At 34.3% G+C, this 19,712-nt stretch overlaps 1 protein-coding gene across 5 annotated transcripts in view; it reads right to left on the bottom strand.

Annotated features, from left to right (window-relative positions):
• The window catches only part of LOC107089168 (prominin-1-A-like), a 95,551-nt gene that overhangs the window by 12,684 nt on the left and 63,155 nt on the right, over positions 1 to 19,712 (bottom strand). For all 5 annotated transcript variants that reach the window (XM_015381810.1, XM_015381806.1, XM_015381808.1 and 2 more), the window contains 12 exons: positions 17,850 to 17,970; positions 16,445 to 16,508; positions 15,721 to 15,810; positions 12,259 to 12,488; positions 11,152 to 11,226; positions 10,963 to 11,026; positions 10,699 to 10,858; positions 10,021 to 10,173; positions 9,645 to 9,768; positions 8,725 to 8,828; positions 7,838 to 7,922; positions 1,571 to 1,717 (listed from right to left, as the gene is read on the bottom strand). In XM_015381810.1, coding sequence (XP_015237296.1) covers positions 1,571 to 1,717; positions 7,838 to 7,922; positions 8,725 to 8,828; positions 9,645 to 9,768; positions 10,021 to 10,173; positions 10,699 to 10,858; positions 10,963 to 11,026; positions 11,152 to 11,226; positions 12,259 to 12,488; positions 15,721 to 15,810; positions 16,445 to 16,508; positions 17,850 to 17,970 — 1,417 coding nt within the window. The remainder of the gene's footprint in view (positions 1 to 1,570; positions 1,718 to 7,837; positions 7,923 to 8,724; positions 8,829 to 9,644; positions 9,769 to 10,020; positions 10,174 to 10,698; positions 10,859 to 10,962; positions 11,027 to 11,151; positions 11,227 to 12,258; positions 12,489 to 15,720; positions 15,811 to 16,444; positions 16,509 to 17,849; positions 17,971 to 19,712) is intronic.

Raw genomic sequence — 19,712 nt, 5'->3', positions numbered from 1 at the left:
TATATATATATATATATATATATATATATATATGTACCCTTAGCAAAAGGTAGTTTTTATTCAAGTAGGCTATACTAAAAGTGCATGATTTTCATACTTAAAATCAGGCAGTGCACTTAGAGTTTACTTATTCTAAACTATATTTCATATACTTAGTATATAGTATAGTCAACTGAACTTGACTATACTGTTGTTTACTTTATTGTTTAGTAAAGTATATTTTAAGTATACTTTAGTAAACTTAAAAATGTCCCAATTTAGTTCGAAGAAGTATTACTTTAGTAATACTTCAAGTACACTAAAAGTACATTGTTCGGGTATACTTTCTAAACTTATACTTAAGTATTCTTAATAGAATTTATTTCAGGTATACTACTTTTTGCTAAGGGTAAGTTTTTGCTTTTTTTCAAAAAATTTTGTGGCTGCAGCTTATAGCTGTTTTAGGCTGTTTTAAACGAGATTTCTTTTTGTATACACTCATGTATAAATGACAAAATAAATCTGTCTATATGTCTATATTATAGTGAGGTGCACTCTATAGGCCGGAGAATATTTTACTTTCTTATTTCCTGAGAGTGGCGGCCTGGTGTTTTTTTTTTAAGCTTTTCAACTTTTTTTATTGTATTTACAATGTCACAAGTACAGAGCAACAAAATGATCTCTCTGCATTTAACCCATCCCCTTGGGAAGCAGTGGGCTTCCATTGTGCGGCACCTGGGGAGCAGTGTGGGGTTAAGGGTCTTTTGCTCAGGGACCCAGAGTGTCAGTCAGTGGGAGTGGGGTTTGAACTCAGAAACTGTGGATTCTAAGCGGAATACCCTAACCCTAGGTCACACTAGGGTTAGGGTATTCCGCAGTTTGTGCGGTTTGTGCATTTTGTGTATTTTATTAAATACACAAACTGCTCATGAGGGGAATTTTTTATTTTATTGATGCATCTTAGTTATTGTTATTCATATTCCACAAAAGAGAGTGTGTTTTGTAAATGTTTTTCATGATTTTACTAAAATGAAAAATTGTACAAACTTATCAAACAGTAAAAGTAAAAAAAAATCTTGAAGGAGCCTCACTGTTGGCCTGTGTAGAACAAATATAAACATGCCGCTGCCTTTTACACCAAACAGCAGCAGTGAATTTAAGAGTGAATCTAAAACTCAAGTCGACCACGATAGTATCAATACTGTCAATGTATTGGATAAGTCTGTTCACCACTTGTTACGAGCAGAAGGCCTGAAAATAAATATATTTTAAAAATTCTTATACTGCCTTTAATTTAGGTGAACCCAAGAGGTCGAACTGAGGAATAGAACAAATGTCCCTTCACGCCATTTTGCTAAGAATGGATTTAACTGGATATCAAAGTATAAGCTGAATTCAGCAGAACATAACTTAAAGTTTAGTTGTTGATGATTTAGTAATTCAATAAAAAAAAAAAATCATTAAGATGTTAATTTTCTTTTCTCTAACATTGGCCATTTAAAGCAATGGAACCTAAACAATTGACAACACCTGCTTTTAACCAGGTTTTTCTCTTGTTTTCTAGTTCCTATATTTAGGTATCAAATGTCACCTCTTCAAGGAAGTCCGCGTAGTTAATCTCTGACAGGCCTGCTTCAGAGAAATCTTGGAGGTTTTGCTTCCCCTCTGACTCTAACAAGATTATTCCTCTCAGGTCGATCCGGAAGCTCTCCAGCTGGCGCACCACATCCTTAGTGAACTGCAAACACAACAGGGCATGAGGGGTTTTGGAGCAATAAGAAAAGCTGTGGATAACTATCCAGAACAGGGATTCTCAAAATCAATATGGAAAATTCCAAATGTTATCCTAAAACAGGTGAAAGGTCTGTAACAATTAGTCCTCAGTTAATTAATCCCTTTTATAAACCTGCTTAAATCTTAAAAGCTAAATAGATGTTAATTTCTGCCAACAACAGCTTGTTCTGTGACCCTAAGCTGCTCTAATATCTTTACACAAAACTTCATGAGAGGTTTTTGCTCAAACCTGATCACCAACAGGGCCTTTGGTTTCCTTATATACACAAACACATTTACAACACATTAAAGCTGGAGTGAAAAATGCCAACATCTGATGACCTACCTTAAAGAGGAGCCCTATAAAAACAGCTTTCACTAAATTAGTTTTTTCTCAAAAATGTTCTTTTCATTATGGCTTTAAATATTTAATTATTCACATACTTAAATGCTGATAGTAGCATGATACATTATAGCCACAGCTAATGGTTTTTGAATTACGTTTTGAAAAGCAGTCTTGTTTTTTAACCTAAAAATGAAAATATATTGTTATATGATTAATGTTTAACATTCATAATTATAGTTTTACATCTAGTCATGTTCTTTATCAATGTCGAAGATTTGACGATTTACTGAAACATGTAATTTCTCAGGGTAAAATCATAACACCAACTATATCGGTGAACTGCTTTCAATATATTGGTAATCTATTTCTGAATAAATATTTGATTGTTTTTTTTTTTACCAGAAGTTCTACATAGTTGAAAAGGATGGTTTGGGGTGGGTGTTGTATGGTGGACCAGCTCTACCATATTTAAAAATAAATACAGAAATAAAAAGGCAGAAATGCATACAGAAATGTAAAAACGACGGGCAGAAATAAATTGCATTGAAGAAATAAATAGGGTAAAAATATTATAACATGCATATAAATAAATACTTAAGAAAATCAGTAATTAATAAATAAAGTTGAAGATTATAATGGACAATATATAAATGAGGGAATTATTACAAAGGAGAATCAATAAAGAAGCTAATTAAAAGACATATATACATTTATGTCTTACTGTATAATTTAATTTCTACCAACATTTATTTGTTTATTGTATATTTGGGGGGCAATAAATGGTGTGCTTTTTTATTTATTGAGCATTTATTTATATGGTAAAGCTCATCCTCCATAGTGTTGAGGCTAACGCTGATACCATACCACCCCTCTCATCGACCAACACTGAAGACTGTATTTCTTGCAAACTCACTGCCATGGATATCACTTTATTCACTCATGCTGGACCTCATGCAACAACATTTATTTTAATTCTTGTCATAAAATTCTTAGGTTTTTTCCTATCTTGGGCTTTAACGAATAAGAAACATCAGATTTAACAAACTTTCTTAACTTCAGTAAAATTTCTAAATAAGCCTTGTAAACATGATGCAAGTTTACCTGTGTGTGTTAATGAGGAAAGTGAATCTGCATAATTACCACCCCAATAATGTTATAAAGATACTGAGTAGCAGGGCTACAACTTTCATGCTTGTCAGAAGCTGCTACAGAAATGAAAACAAAATAAAAAACATGAAAATAATACAAAAAAAAATCTTTTGATTCAAAAACAGTCAATGAAAACTACTTAAGGAGGCAAGAGGTGCAACATATGATATGAATGCTTAATATGAGCTCTCCATCAACAAACATGACAACTTTCTGCAAAATCTCCTTTAATGCACACACACAGACCACGTCTGTCATCCCATCATTGGATTCTCCATCTGTCTCATGCATAAACATAAAAATATTGACAATAAAAACCGAATTTGATGAATTCAGACAGACACAAACCCAAAGATTCCACATTTAGTGTAATAATAAAGCCAAACAGCCATGGAGTGAATTGAAAATGCCTTTAGAGGAGCTTTGCTGAACTTTCTAGCAATTTTCTATTCTGGATGATATTTCAATAGTAGTTTGATCTCACATAGAGCTCATTGACTGTTCTTTTTGTGAAAATGACCACAAATTAAACCATTGTCCCCTGGATAATGACATGCCAATAAAAAGGTTATTTATAATTACAGAGCTGCATAATATATTATGATGCAGCCTAATAAAACCGTCATTTGCTTCTGAGAAAAAAAACTCTAAGAAAAACTGATATGAGAAAATATTAGTAGATGAATTATATGTTATTTTTGTCACCTGTCAATAAGAAAAAGACTGTGTTAATTACAACTTGTGCATCAGATTATTTTTTTTAAATAATACCTGCCACTGAATCACTGCACCCTGAAAACAGAACAACTGAAAAAGAAAATTTAACAGTTCCAAATAATATGCCATTCCTAGTGGTGATGATAGCGGCATGTAAACATGTGACTAGCACGGTAAAAATTTTTCCAGAGACTGTGAATTACTCAATGGATGAACACAGATGTGGATCGTGTTTGTTCAAATATTCTATCTTTGTTTTTCTGCTGCAGATATTCAATTCAGAAACGCATTTGTTGGTATTTTCCTGACAATATCTTGCCCTCCAGCTGTGCTTTAGAGCTGTATTTGTTGTGTCTGCGTGCACCAACTCTACGTGGACTGACAGCCGACATAACACTAGGTATCCTTATTCTTTTGAGCTCTTCTCAGAACCACAAACATCATCATTTCTTGGTAGAACTGGTTTTGTAAAGGAATGCCTTAACCAGAGAATGTCCTATTTCCCAGACAAGAGGGATGTTTTTTTTTGTGTGTGCCACCATAAAGACTGTAAAAAGAACACTGGGACAATAAAGTCATTTTCCGGCTAACTGTATGACCATGACAAAAGTTTAGGATTTTCCAGAAAACTAAATACGCCTTGCATACAAGATTTTTCTTTCTTTTTTCTTTTCTTTTAATTTTTTTGCTTTGTGCTTTTTTTCAGCAGAGTACAATAAATGTTTTAAAGTCAAAGTTATCTACTTCCAAGTGTAAGAAAGGAGTAAAAAAAAACATTTTTATCACTTTTTAAGGTGATACCGATGTCCATCTCCTGAGCCCTGGTACAGTTAATGAGACATTTTTATAACTAAATAGCTTCATGTCAGGATTACAATTTAATGCAATGTATTATTTATCAAATAAAGCCACTTTATACACTTAAAAATACCTAATGAAACTTAATCCTCCTAACTTGACTTTTTGGCTGCTTGCGAAAAGTCTGATTGGATAATAAACACAATGGTTACAGCAGTCAAACCAGTCAATCCGTTTTAGTATCAAGAATACAACTTAACAGGTCTACTAACATCTATAATACAACAAAGGGTGACAAAGTCAATAGAATTTTTCTGATAATTTTACATTATTTACATACAGATGTAATTGACACCACGGCCCAAATGTTTAATCATTGTAATTTTGCATGTTGATATAAAATTAGATAAAAAAAAGGTTGCCTTCTGATTTTGGTGTGACTTTCCCATTTTAATTCATTTGTAAGATGATCAATTATTATTTCTGAGATAAAGATGGTTGTTACAGTTAAGATGCAAAAGAAAGAAATTTAAATTAGGGCGAAATGCAAGATATTTTTTTCTGATTTTATGAGGTTCACATGAGAAGTTCAGATTACAATGATGAATGATAAATGTCCAAAATTATGTTACGTATTGTATGACTCAGCTGCTGGCTACAATAATGAGTCACTAGAATATATTAAATATTAATATTACTCCCTCTTAGTTTGATATACTGGACAAAATTAAACCCTACAAAGTCTAAGACATTGCAAACCTTTTTTTTAAAGTAAAAAAGCTTTACATGAAGAAGTGTTATAAACATCATCTCTAGGAGCCTCTTTGCCTTTGATACTCATTATCTGTTTGATTTTGTTAATATGAAATCAGATGTGATCAAAGCCACAATAGGAACAGCCAGAGAAGACTGTGTACATACACCCACTCAGAGTGGCATTCAGTCCAACAGTTTTGCTCTTTGAGAGCAGATTTTTCATTTTACCATGCCTTCAATTATAATGCAAATTAACGCTTTTGGAGCATCAGGACTGCCTATGTCAGTTATTTTGTGACGCATGATTATCCTGTTCTTTGGATTGTTTGTTTCTTTACATAACATCTTAATAATTTCATTAGGTTTTGTCATAAATTATTGTTTGATGTTTTTTTTCATCTTTTTATTCCTGTTAGATGCCTGTTTATATTAGGAACATGGACATGAAACAGAGCTAATGTTTACCACTCTGAGATACATTTACAATTGCTTTGTATTTATAATATTGCAAAGTATGGCAAAGACTTTCTACTTATTCATATAATGCCACAGCAAAATAAGACAAAATAAGTACATATTTATTAGTATATTTATTAGTATTAAATATTATTTATGTAAATATTTACACTTTATAATCTGGTTCATTTCGGTCTTAAAAGGTTTTGAATGGTCTTATTCATAGCACTATGTGGTTATCATGTTTACTCTGCAGTACATTTTTGAGGAGATAAAAGTGATTTCCCCTTCTTTAACAATCTCTTGGATTTTAGTATTTACATAACCAGAACCTACAGCATAAATCTTCCCTTTATCTGAAAAATGATTGAGAAAGTGTTTTATGATCAACTGATGGCCTTTTTTGAAGAGTATGATATTTTAGAGGTTTTCCAGTGTGGTTTTAAAACATTAGAAAGCACTGAATCGGCTCTTTTAAGGGTTTTTAATGATACTTTCTTAGTCACAGATTCTGGTGACTGTGTGATTCTTGTACTTTTGGATTTAAGTTCTGCTTTAGATAGAGTAGACCACAAAATTTTACTTTCTCGTCAGGCACAGTGGGTTGGCATCAGGGAAATGCCAATGGATTGGTTTAAATCATATTTAGAAAACCAAACTTTCTGTGTCTCTCTTAGCGATTAGAAGTCTTCCTCTGCTACCCTATTGTATGGGGTGCCACAGGGCTTAGTTTAGGGGCCACTTCTCTTTGCCCTTTATCTACTCTTGCTTGGCTCAAAAATGAGGAAGCATGGTGTCCATTTCCCTAATGACAGCCAAATTTATATTCCATTAAGCATAAAACATGGGACCTCTATTAGTGTCCTGTTAATTTGCCTTGAAGACCTAAACACCTGGATGGCCCTTAACTTCTTGAACTTCAATGAGAGTAAGACCGAGGTCATGATTTTTAGCAGCACATCTGAGCTTCCCTTCACTGAGCTAGTTACCTAGCCCAGTATAGAAAGTCAGTTATAACAAACCTTGGTGTCAAAGTGGATGCTGATCTTAAATTCGATAGCCAGATACAGGCAACTGTGAAGAAAAGTTTCCTTCAGTTAAGGCAGTTGGCCAAAATAAAGCCCATTCTCTCCAGAGATCTTTTAGAGACATGTAATCCATGCCTTCAGCACTACCCGGCTGGATTACTGTAATGCACTTTATTGGGAGGTAAGTGCCTTTAACATTGCTCAACTCCAGAGAGTGCAAAACTCTGCAGCACCTCTTTTATCTGGCACTCGTACATATGAGCACATTACCCCAATTTTAGCCTCATTACACTGGCTCCTTGTACATTTTAAAGTTCTTTTATTTGTTTTTAAGTGTCTTCATGGTCCATATTATCTTTCTAAATGGCTCCACCTTCATGCACCCTCCCGTTCACTCAGGTCAGCCGATCAGCTGCTTCTTCAGGCTCCAAATACTATATGGAAGCTTAGGGGTGATTGTGCTTTATCTGTGGCAGCTCCAAAAATGTGGAACGACCTTCCATTGCAAATTAAATTGTATACTTCTTTGCTTGATTTCAATTAGCTCTTAAAAACTAATTTCTTTGCCTTGGCTTACTAAACTGTGTGAGATGTTGATTTTAGTCTGTGATACATTATTTTAAATTACTTTTATTTTATTTTAGATTTTATACTTCTGATTTTAATTGGACTTTTATACTCGTTTGTTTTTTTTAGTCTGCTGTGTAATGGTTCTATGTTGTTTCACTGTTAAGCACTATGGTCATTTCAGAAATTTTACAGTGTTTTATAAATAAAGTTGTATTGGAGTGGCTAAATCTTCATGATATTTGTTGTGATTGTGCAGGTTACTAACCACTGTAGTGTTAAGGAATGAGGAGATGTTGAAGACTTTGTCCAGGCGGAGGGCAGAGTAGATGCCTTTGTTCTCTTTGCAAGTGCTGAAAAGAAACATACAATTAAATACACATACTGGAGAGCATGAGAGAAAGCCTTTGCTGCCATCATGTGTAATTGACTGGAAGTACAGAAATATGTTTAAAGCTTGAAGCTGGATAATTTACAGAAAAAGCTAAAATCCTTCTTCAAATGTCAGACACAAATGAAAACATTTAGTCAGCCAACTAGGCTGACTCCAGTGTGTTAGTGCTCCATGTCTGTTTGTTTGTAAACCTAATAACTTTGGATCTACCATCCAAGATTACTCATAAATCCTTATCAAATAGTAGGATGATGAAAGCTCATGTAATGACATAGAAATAAGCTGCAGAAAGGCAGCACTGATGGTGTATAAAAATGACTCTAATTAGCTACGGCAAGTTAACCGCCACTCCTTCATTTGCATGAATGAAATATTCATCAAGAGACTCAAAGCCACAAGCGATGAATGTGACAGAACGGAAAGTTTGAGCAAAATCTAAATAACTTATTTATTTGATTATCTAACATAAAACATTAATTCCCTTGGAAGAAAAACACATTCATCAGTGCTTTCTAAAATTTTAAGAAAGATAAAGAGCAAAAAGTCTTTTTCAGTTTAAAACTCTCACTTTTCTCATTTCTTCCTAGTTTTGATATCAGAGGAATGCATTTTTTGCTTATTAATTTCTTAAATACAAATTCCAAACTCTATAAAATATACTTTTATATGAAATTATTTTAGATTAAATCAAAATAAGAAATTTGAAATCAAGATATAAATCTGCAGAAAGTTGTAAATGTATGTATCTGAGCTTCCTTTACCTGTACAAGCTTTCTGTCGTCAGCTCTAATTCAGAGTCATTATACAGGTAGCCAGGGATGAAATTCTTCCACTCTGGGTTGATCAAATACGGACTGTCCACGACCTGTGGGAAAAAATAATAGGTTAAAGTATATAATACATTTTCTTTTCAAGTTCTGCTCAACATTTATGCTAACACATATGCTTTACAACAAAATGATGAAAAGCGTGTTGGTGTAAACTTGGTAGAAATATAGCTAACAAATAGTACACTATTGTACTGTTTTGTTGAAATGTCCATCTGGCAAATCAATGTTGTTTTAGTATTGTATGTTATTTTTATTTTTATTCCTTAGGGGATGTGTTATTAGTTTGTATGTAGGCTATTTGTTTATTTTTAGCTGGTATTTTTTATGTGTATTCATTGCTTCTAATGGCAGCTACTACTATGTACTGTAAACCTGGGTCCATGAAAAATTTCCTTTAGGGGACAATAGGTATATTCTATTCTATTCTATTCTATTCTATTCTATTCTATTCTATTCTATTCTATTCTATTCTATTCTATTCTACCATAACCAATCAGTTAAAGGCAATAAATCGGGTTATCACATAATGACATGGGTTATTGGTGGAAGCAGCAAAAGAAATATAACAAATAATTACTCCGTAGTGTCAAAGGCACTAAGGTCCAGCCTGACAGACTACTGAAGAGAAATTTTCAAAAATATCGACTTCAAATTCATACAAAGTCATATTTTCTTATTCTACACACTTGCAACTCAGTAGAAACCGTAATCAGTCCAAGCAACATCATCTGTTTTTCCTGAGTTTGTGTTAAAGCAATACATTTATGATGCAAAGAACTCCTTCTGTTCCCATTGAGAATTACAAGCAAGTGTTTGGAAATAATTGAACGCTTGTCTGCTTCTTCACTTGCCTTGAAGAGCTCTTTGGTGTGGAACGGCTCACAGAGGAGTTTCTCCATGTTTCCTCCTGCCAGGAACATGGCAGTCAACAGCCCCATCAGCACCCAGGAGAAAATGAAACTAAATCCAACGCCGCTGTGGTACAAAGCAAACTTGAACTCAGGTGATAATGGTTAAATCTGGTTAAAACTATAACTGTGAATATTTTTATTTTATGATTATTATCAAGACATTCCAAAGTTTTCTCTTCCGTTTAGCATAGCACACCTTTAATTATGTCAGATATGTCAAATATTAAGAGAGAAAATGATGTTTGGAAACAACAGTTGGAGAGTTAAAGGAGTCTGAGTAAGAAAAAAGTGTTTGACTTCTTCAATGAAGACTTACGCTATGAGCAGTGTTCCTCCTGTATTGGATATACATCCCCGTGTTGTAGGTGAGGCATGCTTGTCGTATCCCAGAGTGCCACACAGAAGGCCCAAATAGTTAAAGGCCAAGACCAGAACCACCATGCAGCACAGAGCAATACAGCCAATCCATCTGTTAACATCAAGCAGAAGCTAAATACATTTTCACTGGACAGTGGCCTTAATGTCATACAAAATAATTGGATATAGTCTTTTTTTTATTATTCTGAATAAAAGAGCTGTGTGTTTTTGTTTTTCTTTTTTACAGGATACAATAGGTTGAACCAAAAAAAAGCATTGAACTACTGATAGAAGCAATACATAAAATATACTGTACGTAATATATCAGATGAGAATATGTACAGCAGTCACAAAGAATAATAAGTAACCACTTTGTTTTAAAAACAAACCAGTTTGTCTACATTTTAGTGCATGAAGCTATTGAAAGACCCTGTGAATTTATTTAGATTCGGATATAATATACTCAAACATTCCTGTCTTTCTCCTTGATAGTTGCTTATAGGTATAAAAAAGGGATTAATTTATATTATATCATAACAAAATAATGACAAGTTTTGCATCTTCTTTCATCTTTCACTATATATATTCAGATGTTTTGTTTTATTATGAACAGATAAGGATCAGGATGTCAGATCACCTGTAGAAATCTATTTGATCAATTTCAGGATAGTAATCTTCAATTTTGGCGTGTGCATGGCTGATGAAGATGGTGAAGTTGGACAGGCATGTCTGCACTGGAAAAACTTTGGAGAAACTGGTGATGTTGTTACCGACGCTGCCCACCAAATTCTGTATGCCTGAAAGACAGATCAGTTAAAAGCATGAAGAGACCTAAAGCTCTGAAAAGCAACAGAAAGATAGGATTCCGAAATGAATTTTTTTGCTATTAAAAGACACTCACTCATGACAACAGCTCTGGTCTGTTCAATGACCATGTGTGGGGTGTCATTCAAAGCATAGAAGCCCTGTGAAATGGAGAAGGCATTGGTTATTTTTGTTAACAATAATAAAAACTGAAAACTAAAAACAAAAATAAAAACCAATTTAAAAGTGTTGAGTGAAATCTTTTCAGTAATTAATTAACTCTTACCCTGTGGACAACAGAGCTGAGATCTGTTTTCACAACATTTTTCATCTTTTCCAGTTGAGGGTTCACATCAGGGAGCTAAAAATCAGCAGAAAAACCAACAATAATAAACATGAATACTGATGCAAGGGGAAGATGACGCCGTCATTGGTTTATCACTGTTGTAAGTTTTTCTATACTCATTAAGCAGATGGCAAACACAATATTCCGAATAAAGCTAGAATTGATTACCTTACAAAGTGAAAATACTATAATATGGGCAAGAAATATGAACTCCTACCAGACATTTTAAGCAGAAAAAGGCTGAAAAAGCATTTGGAAAAATGTGCCATCCTAAATATTTTTTTTTTAACACAGAGTTGTGATTATATGCACACCAAATGTAAAATAAAATAAGGTTTCAAAATTCTCAGCTAAGGGCATAATGCTTTAGGATGATTATGTTACTTATGTTACATAAAGCTTTATGTATGTTTTTTTTTTTATTAATAGTACTATAGCCTATACAGTTTCAGGGTAACACTTTGACATTATAAAACTACATTTTGAACTGCATCCTCTAAAACTCCACTTTCACCTATCTCCCAGCAACCAGCAGCAGTTTAATCAGTGGTTTTCTCTTCTCATACAGGAATCCAGTGTTTACTGATTCCAGTGTGGAAGAAGCCTGATCCTTGCACTGTCTTTATTGATTGTGATATCTGTGGAATGTTGGTGTTATCTGTTTTATGAAAACCCTCTGGTTTTGTCCAATTCATTAGCCAAACTCAATGCACTCGCTAACCATGGCACTGGGAGCTTGTTTGGTGTAGATGTAAAGTTTTTGACTAGGAATCAGACCAGCTCGGCTCCTTGCTTCATATTCTCTCATGATAAACTCTCAAGCATGGGCCATATGTAACAGATAAGCAAACCTAGCTGCTAAAAGTCTTCCCCTGTAGCACAGTCCAGATATGTATTGGTGTCATTAAATCAAAGTTACATCTTCCCACTGCTACAGAGGTGATAATTAACTTTGTAATTTAATTTCAACTTCATTACATTTATGAACAGACTAAAGAGATTCACAGCATTCTCCCCTCTCAGACTGTGAAACATTTATTTTCATACCCGGGTGAAATTTGCACTAATCTGCAGCTGGGACAAAGACTGGCGGATGCTGCGGCAAAGCTGGGCTGTGGTGGCGTCCGATTCTTCATCAAGGCAGCCAGGGTCATCGAGGGTACGGTTGATGCTGTTGCGGATTCGGCTCAGGTTGAAATGAAGTTTTCTTTCTCCTTCCTGCAAGACCACCAGAGAAACACTGACGTTCTCCAGGGCCTCTTTGGTTTCTCTCATGGCTGAAATGAAAGGGAGCAAAGAAGAGATTAAAAAACGTTTATTTGGCTGCTTATGAAAAACCAGGGCATGATTGATAAAATTTTCAACTTGTAACATGGATTTCCTTTTTATCAAACAGTAAGAATTATTTATGGATCAAGTTGAGTTTTAAATTTAATCAGCTTTTTTTTAAAAAAAAAAAAAGGGATTATTTTCTCAGAGTACAACGTTTTACAAAACAAGCCATTAAGACCCATAAAGAGGAAAATAATAATAATCTATGTAACTGATAAATCTGATAAAATGTGTAATGGATAAAATGATGTACAGCTTCATCTTATTACTATTAGAAGTACATGTTTTGTGTCATTCCTCAATATAATTGGCCCATTGTTTAGTTGTATGTATGAAAGTTTATTTTTATTTTTATTAATAGGTATACAGAGACAGAAAAAAGACATAAAACACAATGTGTGCTCATGTTCCACACATTCAGACTTAAACAGGGACCAATTAACAGAGTGAAATCACCAGAACAGAGCTCATTACAACATATACTGTAAGGCTGAACTGAACCTATGTGATAAATTCTTTCATGCAACTGCTTTGTCTTTTTTTCCTTAAATAGAAACGTATATATTATATTTAAAAGAGGAATATTTCGATTCTTTAAATGAACAATGTTGTTAATGAGGTGCTTTAGACTTTTGCAAAGCAGCAGTCAGTTCTGGCTAAAAGCCCCATAATAACCTGAAGCAAATGTCCAAATTCAAATTAAGTTTCAGGAATAAGAAGATGCTAGCACCCTGGAAGCATGATAAAAAAATTATTGAGAAAAAGGGCAACACTGAGGCTGTTACAAACATTAATCCCATGTAAAAAGAATCGTGTTTGATGATCCTTATGTTCAGCTTTACGTTTTGAAAGCCATTTGTTCTTCTTTAGGTTTGCTACAGTTATGAAAAGTGTTATGCAAAAGTATTCACCTGTCAACTACATACTGTAATGTTTATTTAACAGGATTTTATGTGCAAGGATTTTATGTGCAAGAAAAAGTAAAATAGTGCACTTTAGAAGTAAAGGAGTATAGTTCAGGGTTTCCATATTTTCTGCAAAAAAAAATGCTAAACCAAGTGAGTTAATGCTTCTAGCACAGTGAAATTCTGACTTATTTTTCAGTAATGGTTCCCATCTTTCTACCCTTTCATAAGAGTCAGATCTATCAATACTATTCTAGCTGAGCTGTAAGCTCTTGTTTTTTTCTTTTCTTTTTTCCCCCCCAACATACAAGGAAACAGAACCACATCTAAAGACAGGTTGTTGCATTTATAGCTGTTCAAACACAAATTCTTAAATGAACTTAAGCAGTTCTGCTGCATACTAAGGGGCTGTGTGGATCATTTCAGGGCAACCCATAACTTTGGGTAACTAATCAGCTAAATCAGAGCAGGTAGAAAAAAAAAAAACGTCTGCAGTGCCTAATTTATATTAGCTATGTTTATGTGTCTAAACTTTTATTTCAATAGAAACCTAGGATTTCATAGATCCTCAAACAAATGCATGTGTATTTTTCCTTAGGAAGTAAATATTTCTTTACTTTATTTTGAGTGAAAGTCTTTGAAATTTTGTATTCTCTTTTGGGTACATGATGTTTAAAAGGTGTTGGTGGTTGCTTCATAATACTGTTCTGTAAAAAAGGCAGATGCAGTGCAAATGTTGCCCTAGCCTTGGGGTTTTTAGGGTACAGAATCAGTTGTTCTGTTTCTGCCATTTCCATCAGCTCATGTTGAACCATGTAAGGTGGGACTGTTCACTGAATAATAGGCTGCTGTATTCAGTTCATGCAAAATGAAATAACCTCATAGGGTTGTTGAAGTATTAAACAAAAAGAGTGTTTTTGGATAAATCAAGCTGATTTCTACAGCAGAAAGTGCACAGCCACTTATTAAACCTATAATTTCCTTCAACAGACCTTGAGCTGGTTTTCATTTATGATGATTAGTGTTTGAAAAGAAAAAGTAATTTAATTTTTCCATAGATAATGCAATGGTATAGTTTGACACGCCTCTGCTAGCTGGCATCCTTTTTTTTGCAACTTTCTCTCACAGGGGTATTTGTTTTCAAACAGCAAATGGGTCTATTGTTTTATAATATAACCGAGATTTAAACTGCAACACAGCATTTTCCTTCATCTGTCTGTTCCTATGCCTTAAAGATGCTGTTTAATTATATTTTCCTTACCACAAAACTCTCAGGCCCGATAAATATAAGTTAATTTTATACAGAGGAAATATTACACACAGCTGTTTATTCAGAATTCAGCTGAATGCATTGGATATTATTTTGGGGTATCAAAGGGAGGAGGGGGACATCATGGAGAAACTATACTTTTTAGATTTGTCATTTGTGAAATAAAGTAAAATCACATATATTTTTTCTTCTTCATATTTATGTATGCATCTATTGTGTTGAATGCAATGGCTTGATGTGTATGAAAGCTCTTTCAAAGCAAGGCATTTTAGATAATTAGTCATACTTAGTTTTTCTAGGTTAATTAAAATAAAATAAGGACTGGTTACACAAACACTTGACCAAGACAAAAAACAGTCAAAACATTCAGATGCAGGTAGAGTTTGGTTTGGACATTTAGTGGACTCAACAAATACAGTCAACTTAAAAATGCACTTCAACATTTAATAAAAAATGACCCATCCCATTTTATAGAAATAGAAATCTAGCAATCCAAATTGAACAATAGATTAAAATCAACCCTGCTTATGTTTTCTATCACCATCATCTCCTTCTTGACTGTCTATGAGGTTCTGGGATATTTGTTGTCAAATGTTGCATAGTGCAATTTGAAAGTTGTAATTGCTGTCCAGTAAGATGAGACTTGAGGATCAGGGAGGTTCCACATTTTCAAGGAAAAAACAAAAGGGTCAGATAACAGGAACAACCACAGCATCAAAAATCAGGACATTAGGGGTTAAACAGCTCTGGATCATCAGAAATTTATTGAGTCTCTGAGTTACCTTTGATGAATCTCTGGATTTTCACTTTATGACATAAAAATACAAATAAAAAACAATAAAATATAGCAATACTGATTAAAGGTGAATGATTTACTCACAGCAACTGAAAGGAAATGATCAGTAAGTTTATTCATAAAACAGCAGTCAGGCTATTCGACCTAATGACAGAAGCAGGAAGTTTTACACCAATCAGGGTAAATTAAAGAAAGGATCAATGTACCTCCAGCCATATTAAGCACTTGGTTTAAAGCAGGATGAACCTCCTTATCCAATTGTCCATGTATCCTTCCACCCAGTAATGGACCTATGTCTGTTAGAAAAAAGAAATAGATAAGGAGAGCAAAAATTTACAATATACGCTAGTTTTGTTTTCTTAGACACTTAGACAACTTTTATTGTCATTTTCTATACACAGAGTGTATACAAATAGAACATTTTGTTTTGTACAGCTTTTTATGACATTTCCATTTCTTAAAGTCCAGCAGTGATCAAATGTAAACAGTGTGGGAGAAAAAGACATGGTGCAAAAAATGCATTGATATGGAAGTCAGAGCATTAAATATATATACAGTAGTACGGAGTTTTGGTTCAGCGCTGTCAGTTTGATGCAGAGTCAGTGACATAATTTATGGTTGTTTTCAACAGTTCAGCTGTTTTTGTCAAAAGTTATGTGACTGCTAAAGGACTTTGAGTTGCTTTCTTGTTTTTTATTGTTTTGCAAGCTTAACTTTCAAGAAAACTCTCTAGAAGGAAACTTGAATAATCAGGGTGAGCATCCATTACAGTCACAGCTGGAGCTAACTAAACTCAGTTACGTTGCCATTCAGTTGTAAAAACAAGTCTTGGAAAAGAAGAAATCAACACAATGTACTACAAGGAATAAAAGCTGAGTGAATCATTTATGCCTACTTAATTCTCCATTAGAGGAAAGAAGTTCTACTTACTATCTAGGTCGTAGATGACTTTGTTCTTGGCGGTGGCGTATTGGGATATTAGGTAATCGATTTGCTGCAAACAGGAAACACAAAGGCAGTCTTACATGAAAGCATGCAAAAACTACTTCATTAATCTTTTAGTGGATTCTGAATGGTTCAGAATAAAAAACTTGTTAAATCAATTGAGACAATATAAGTAAGAATAACAGCAAAAATCAAAACCTCAGGTCTGAGATTAAAACTAATAATAAAAATGTACTTTCCAAAAATGTATTTTTTTTTTACATTTAATGCAAAAAAATAATGATTCAAATGCCGAACAATTACTCCTTGACATTTCACAAATGGTTGTTGTTTATGTACATTTTTACAAATGGCAGTTAACAGGCTGGACAAGAGCCAGCAGTAATCCTTCAATTACAACACATTTTTTGAACTGCTCTAGATCTTGTTTCTTACAGAACATACTGATTGCATTAGATCAACAAGATTCACAAGATTTCAATGCTTATTAAGGTAGAGTATCAGTGAAAAGCTTTAATTCTTGTTAATAGGCTTTAGACCATCGTCATCATTTCAATCTGGGGTTAAACTCCATCATGAAGCATCTCAGTAAACTTATCAGAAAGTGAAACATAAAGTGCTGAATATTTCCCTGAGACACTTGTGACAGTGACACAATAAAATGCATTAGACTAACACAAGCAGATGACATGGCAGCCATAATCCTGACTAATATAAAAACTTCACTCTAAACTTCAAGCAACGTAGAGTCTGTTCATCTTCACTCCTCCTCCAGTCTCGGGGACACAGTTAAGCTCTTTTCTCATTTTTTTTTTTTTTTTTTTACAGAAGATGGTGCTGACATTATCACTGCTTCAGATATGTTATAAAACAAGTAATACATGCCATGTCCTGGATATGTATATGCTTTGTGGGTATTAAACCACTGGCCCCATATCTCGTGAAACTCCTAGGGTAACAGCTTCATGATGGTTATTAATGTTACCTGTAACAACTGCTATGCCACTTTTTCCTTCCAATTAACTTTCTAAAATTGGATGTATTCTTTAGCGAACACCAACATGTAATGCTGACCTCCTTTCAATATCTGTTTGTTGGACAACAGTCAAATCAGTGATCTCTCCAAAAATAAATATTTTTTCCAGCATAAAAAACTACATATTAATGGTCATATTCATGTCTTCTGAGAACAAGTTTTAAGTACAACAAGCTTTAAGTTAAAATCCACATTTAGAGAGAATGTGGATTTGAAAATGTCTTAGAGTAATGCATCCATAAAGAGAGCAAATATGTTTCACTGTCGGACAGACTTTCTCAAATCATAAATTCAAAATTATTTTGTGATTTACTGAGAGGCAGCAACGGATGTTAGGTGTCTATATCATCTCACCATTGGTGTGTCGTTAGCAAAGGTGTGAAGGTCTCTCATGTTGCTGTTGACCAGCCGCCGTATGTTCTTCACCTGAGAACTCAGGTTCTGGTTGGCTGCATATGCACACAGAACACCAATCCTGCAAACAGTTGAAAGATGGAAACACAATGACCTGTTTGTGACAAAACTTTCTCAGTCCTAAAAGCAGTAGGTTTTACAGAGTGGTATAATGGCATGCTATAAGCAGCAGGGGTCAGTCTTTCCTGCCTTTATTTTTTATATAAGAGGCACCTGTAGACCAAGGTACTTTAATTATACAAATCCATCATGAGTTCCTGCAAAATGTGATGATTACAGTTTGTTACCAGACATCAAATCAAATGTCCCCAGGTTGCAAACAAATATAAATGACATGCAAAAACACAGATGCAAAAAGCAGGGCAATAGAGGGAGTCTCTTCTATGCTTCAAACAAACCTGGATAGCTCACAAGGCTTAATTAGTTTCAGTAACATCAAGGGAGCTAGCCCATAATATTAGGCTGTTTCCATGACTCATTTTCATCCCAGCTGAAATTTCTGCTAAGCACCTCAAAGCTGTACCTGCCTCTATAAGTCTCTTTGGGTTTTCCTGTGAGTACCGCTGTGGTTCTTTAGGTGTTAGCCTCAGAATAAGAAAAAGAAAAGAAAAAAAAAGATGTTTGATGGAGTTTGAAGAAGTCGGAATTCATAGAGTGGGATTGTAGAGCACAGCAAACCTCTTTCATGGAAATGCCTCAGTGGAATAAGCAGCTTTATGAATGATGTAAGATGACTTGCTGAGAGGAATAACAAAGGGACTGACTCAGATGCTGCTGGGATGTTTAGATCAATAGAAATGGATGAGGTTGTTGTGACTCATTATATTAAAAAAGCAGAGGGGCCGTCAGTTGTGCATAAGTAGAAAAACAGCTTGTACATATGTGATGCTGTGAAGATGGTGTGTGTAGTTTATCCTTACAGTGTTCTGAGCAGCAGCCGCTGCATTAGTCACAGTCTGGCATCAAGAAAATAATCTGATGTGATGTTAAATTGCAGACATTTTCCACAGCAGGGATTGTAATGTCTGTTTAGAATAGCTATGATGAGATAATGTTTTACATTTTATCTGACTCCCCAAACTTAGTACATAAGGATTAAGCGGTATTGTTCCATAATGCTTGCCACTAACAGTTTTAAGCTATAAATATAGATGAAATATAGGTATTGATTAATGAGGTAATCAGAAAGCATCGAGGATCATTTTATTGCTATATATTTGCAGAATAACAGGTTGTCAGCTGTGGGGAAGCTGACTGCTGTGGCGCATTGGGTTCGACCACTCAGCTATCTGAAGGTTGAAAACTTAACCCTATAAAAAAATATTCCACATTTATGCATTTGGTTAACAGTCTGCTACGTTATCCAGTTTGCCAAACAAGTCACAACCTCCATAAAAAAAAGGGTAAGAATTCCCCAATAGAATAAGAAATGTCAACTATTTGTAGAAAAATACATAGACCAAAATACATACCAGACAGGCCAAAAATTGTTCAGAACTGTTTGAATTATCCATGTGATATTAAAGATACTGTTAATAGCAGACCCACAAAGTCCAGAGAAGGAGAGAACATCATCCAGTATTGGTGGTTCCCACCATGAGGGTTTGTGGAAGGTCCTGTCTTCCTCCAAATCCTCAAAAACCACGAATTGTAAAAAACAACTTCTGAAAACATGATTGATGCAAATAGTAAGAACATTTGACTTTAAAGGCAAACTGCTGACACAGAAGCACAGCTAAAAATCTTAAATCAGTGCTGTGATCTCTGAATAACAAATGCTTTCAATAATTACTTTCTGTCACC

This window comes from Cyprinodon variegatus, unplaced genomic scaffold (assembly GCF_000732505.1).
Source record: "Cyprinodon variegatus isolate N-32 unplaced genomic scaffold, C_variegatus-1.0 Scaffold242, whole genome shotgun sequence".
Classification (NCBI taxonomy): Eukaryota; Metazoa; Chordata; class Actinopteri; order Cyprinodontiformes; family Cyprinodontidae; genus Cyprinodon; species Cyprinodon variegatus.
This window is presented reverse-complemented; position numbering and strand designations above follow the sequence as displayed.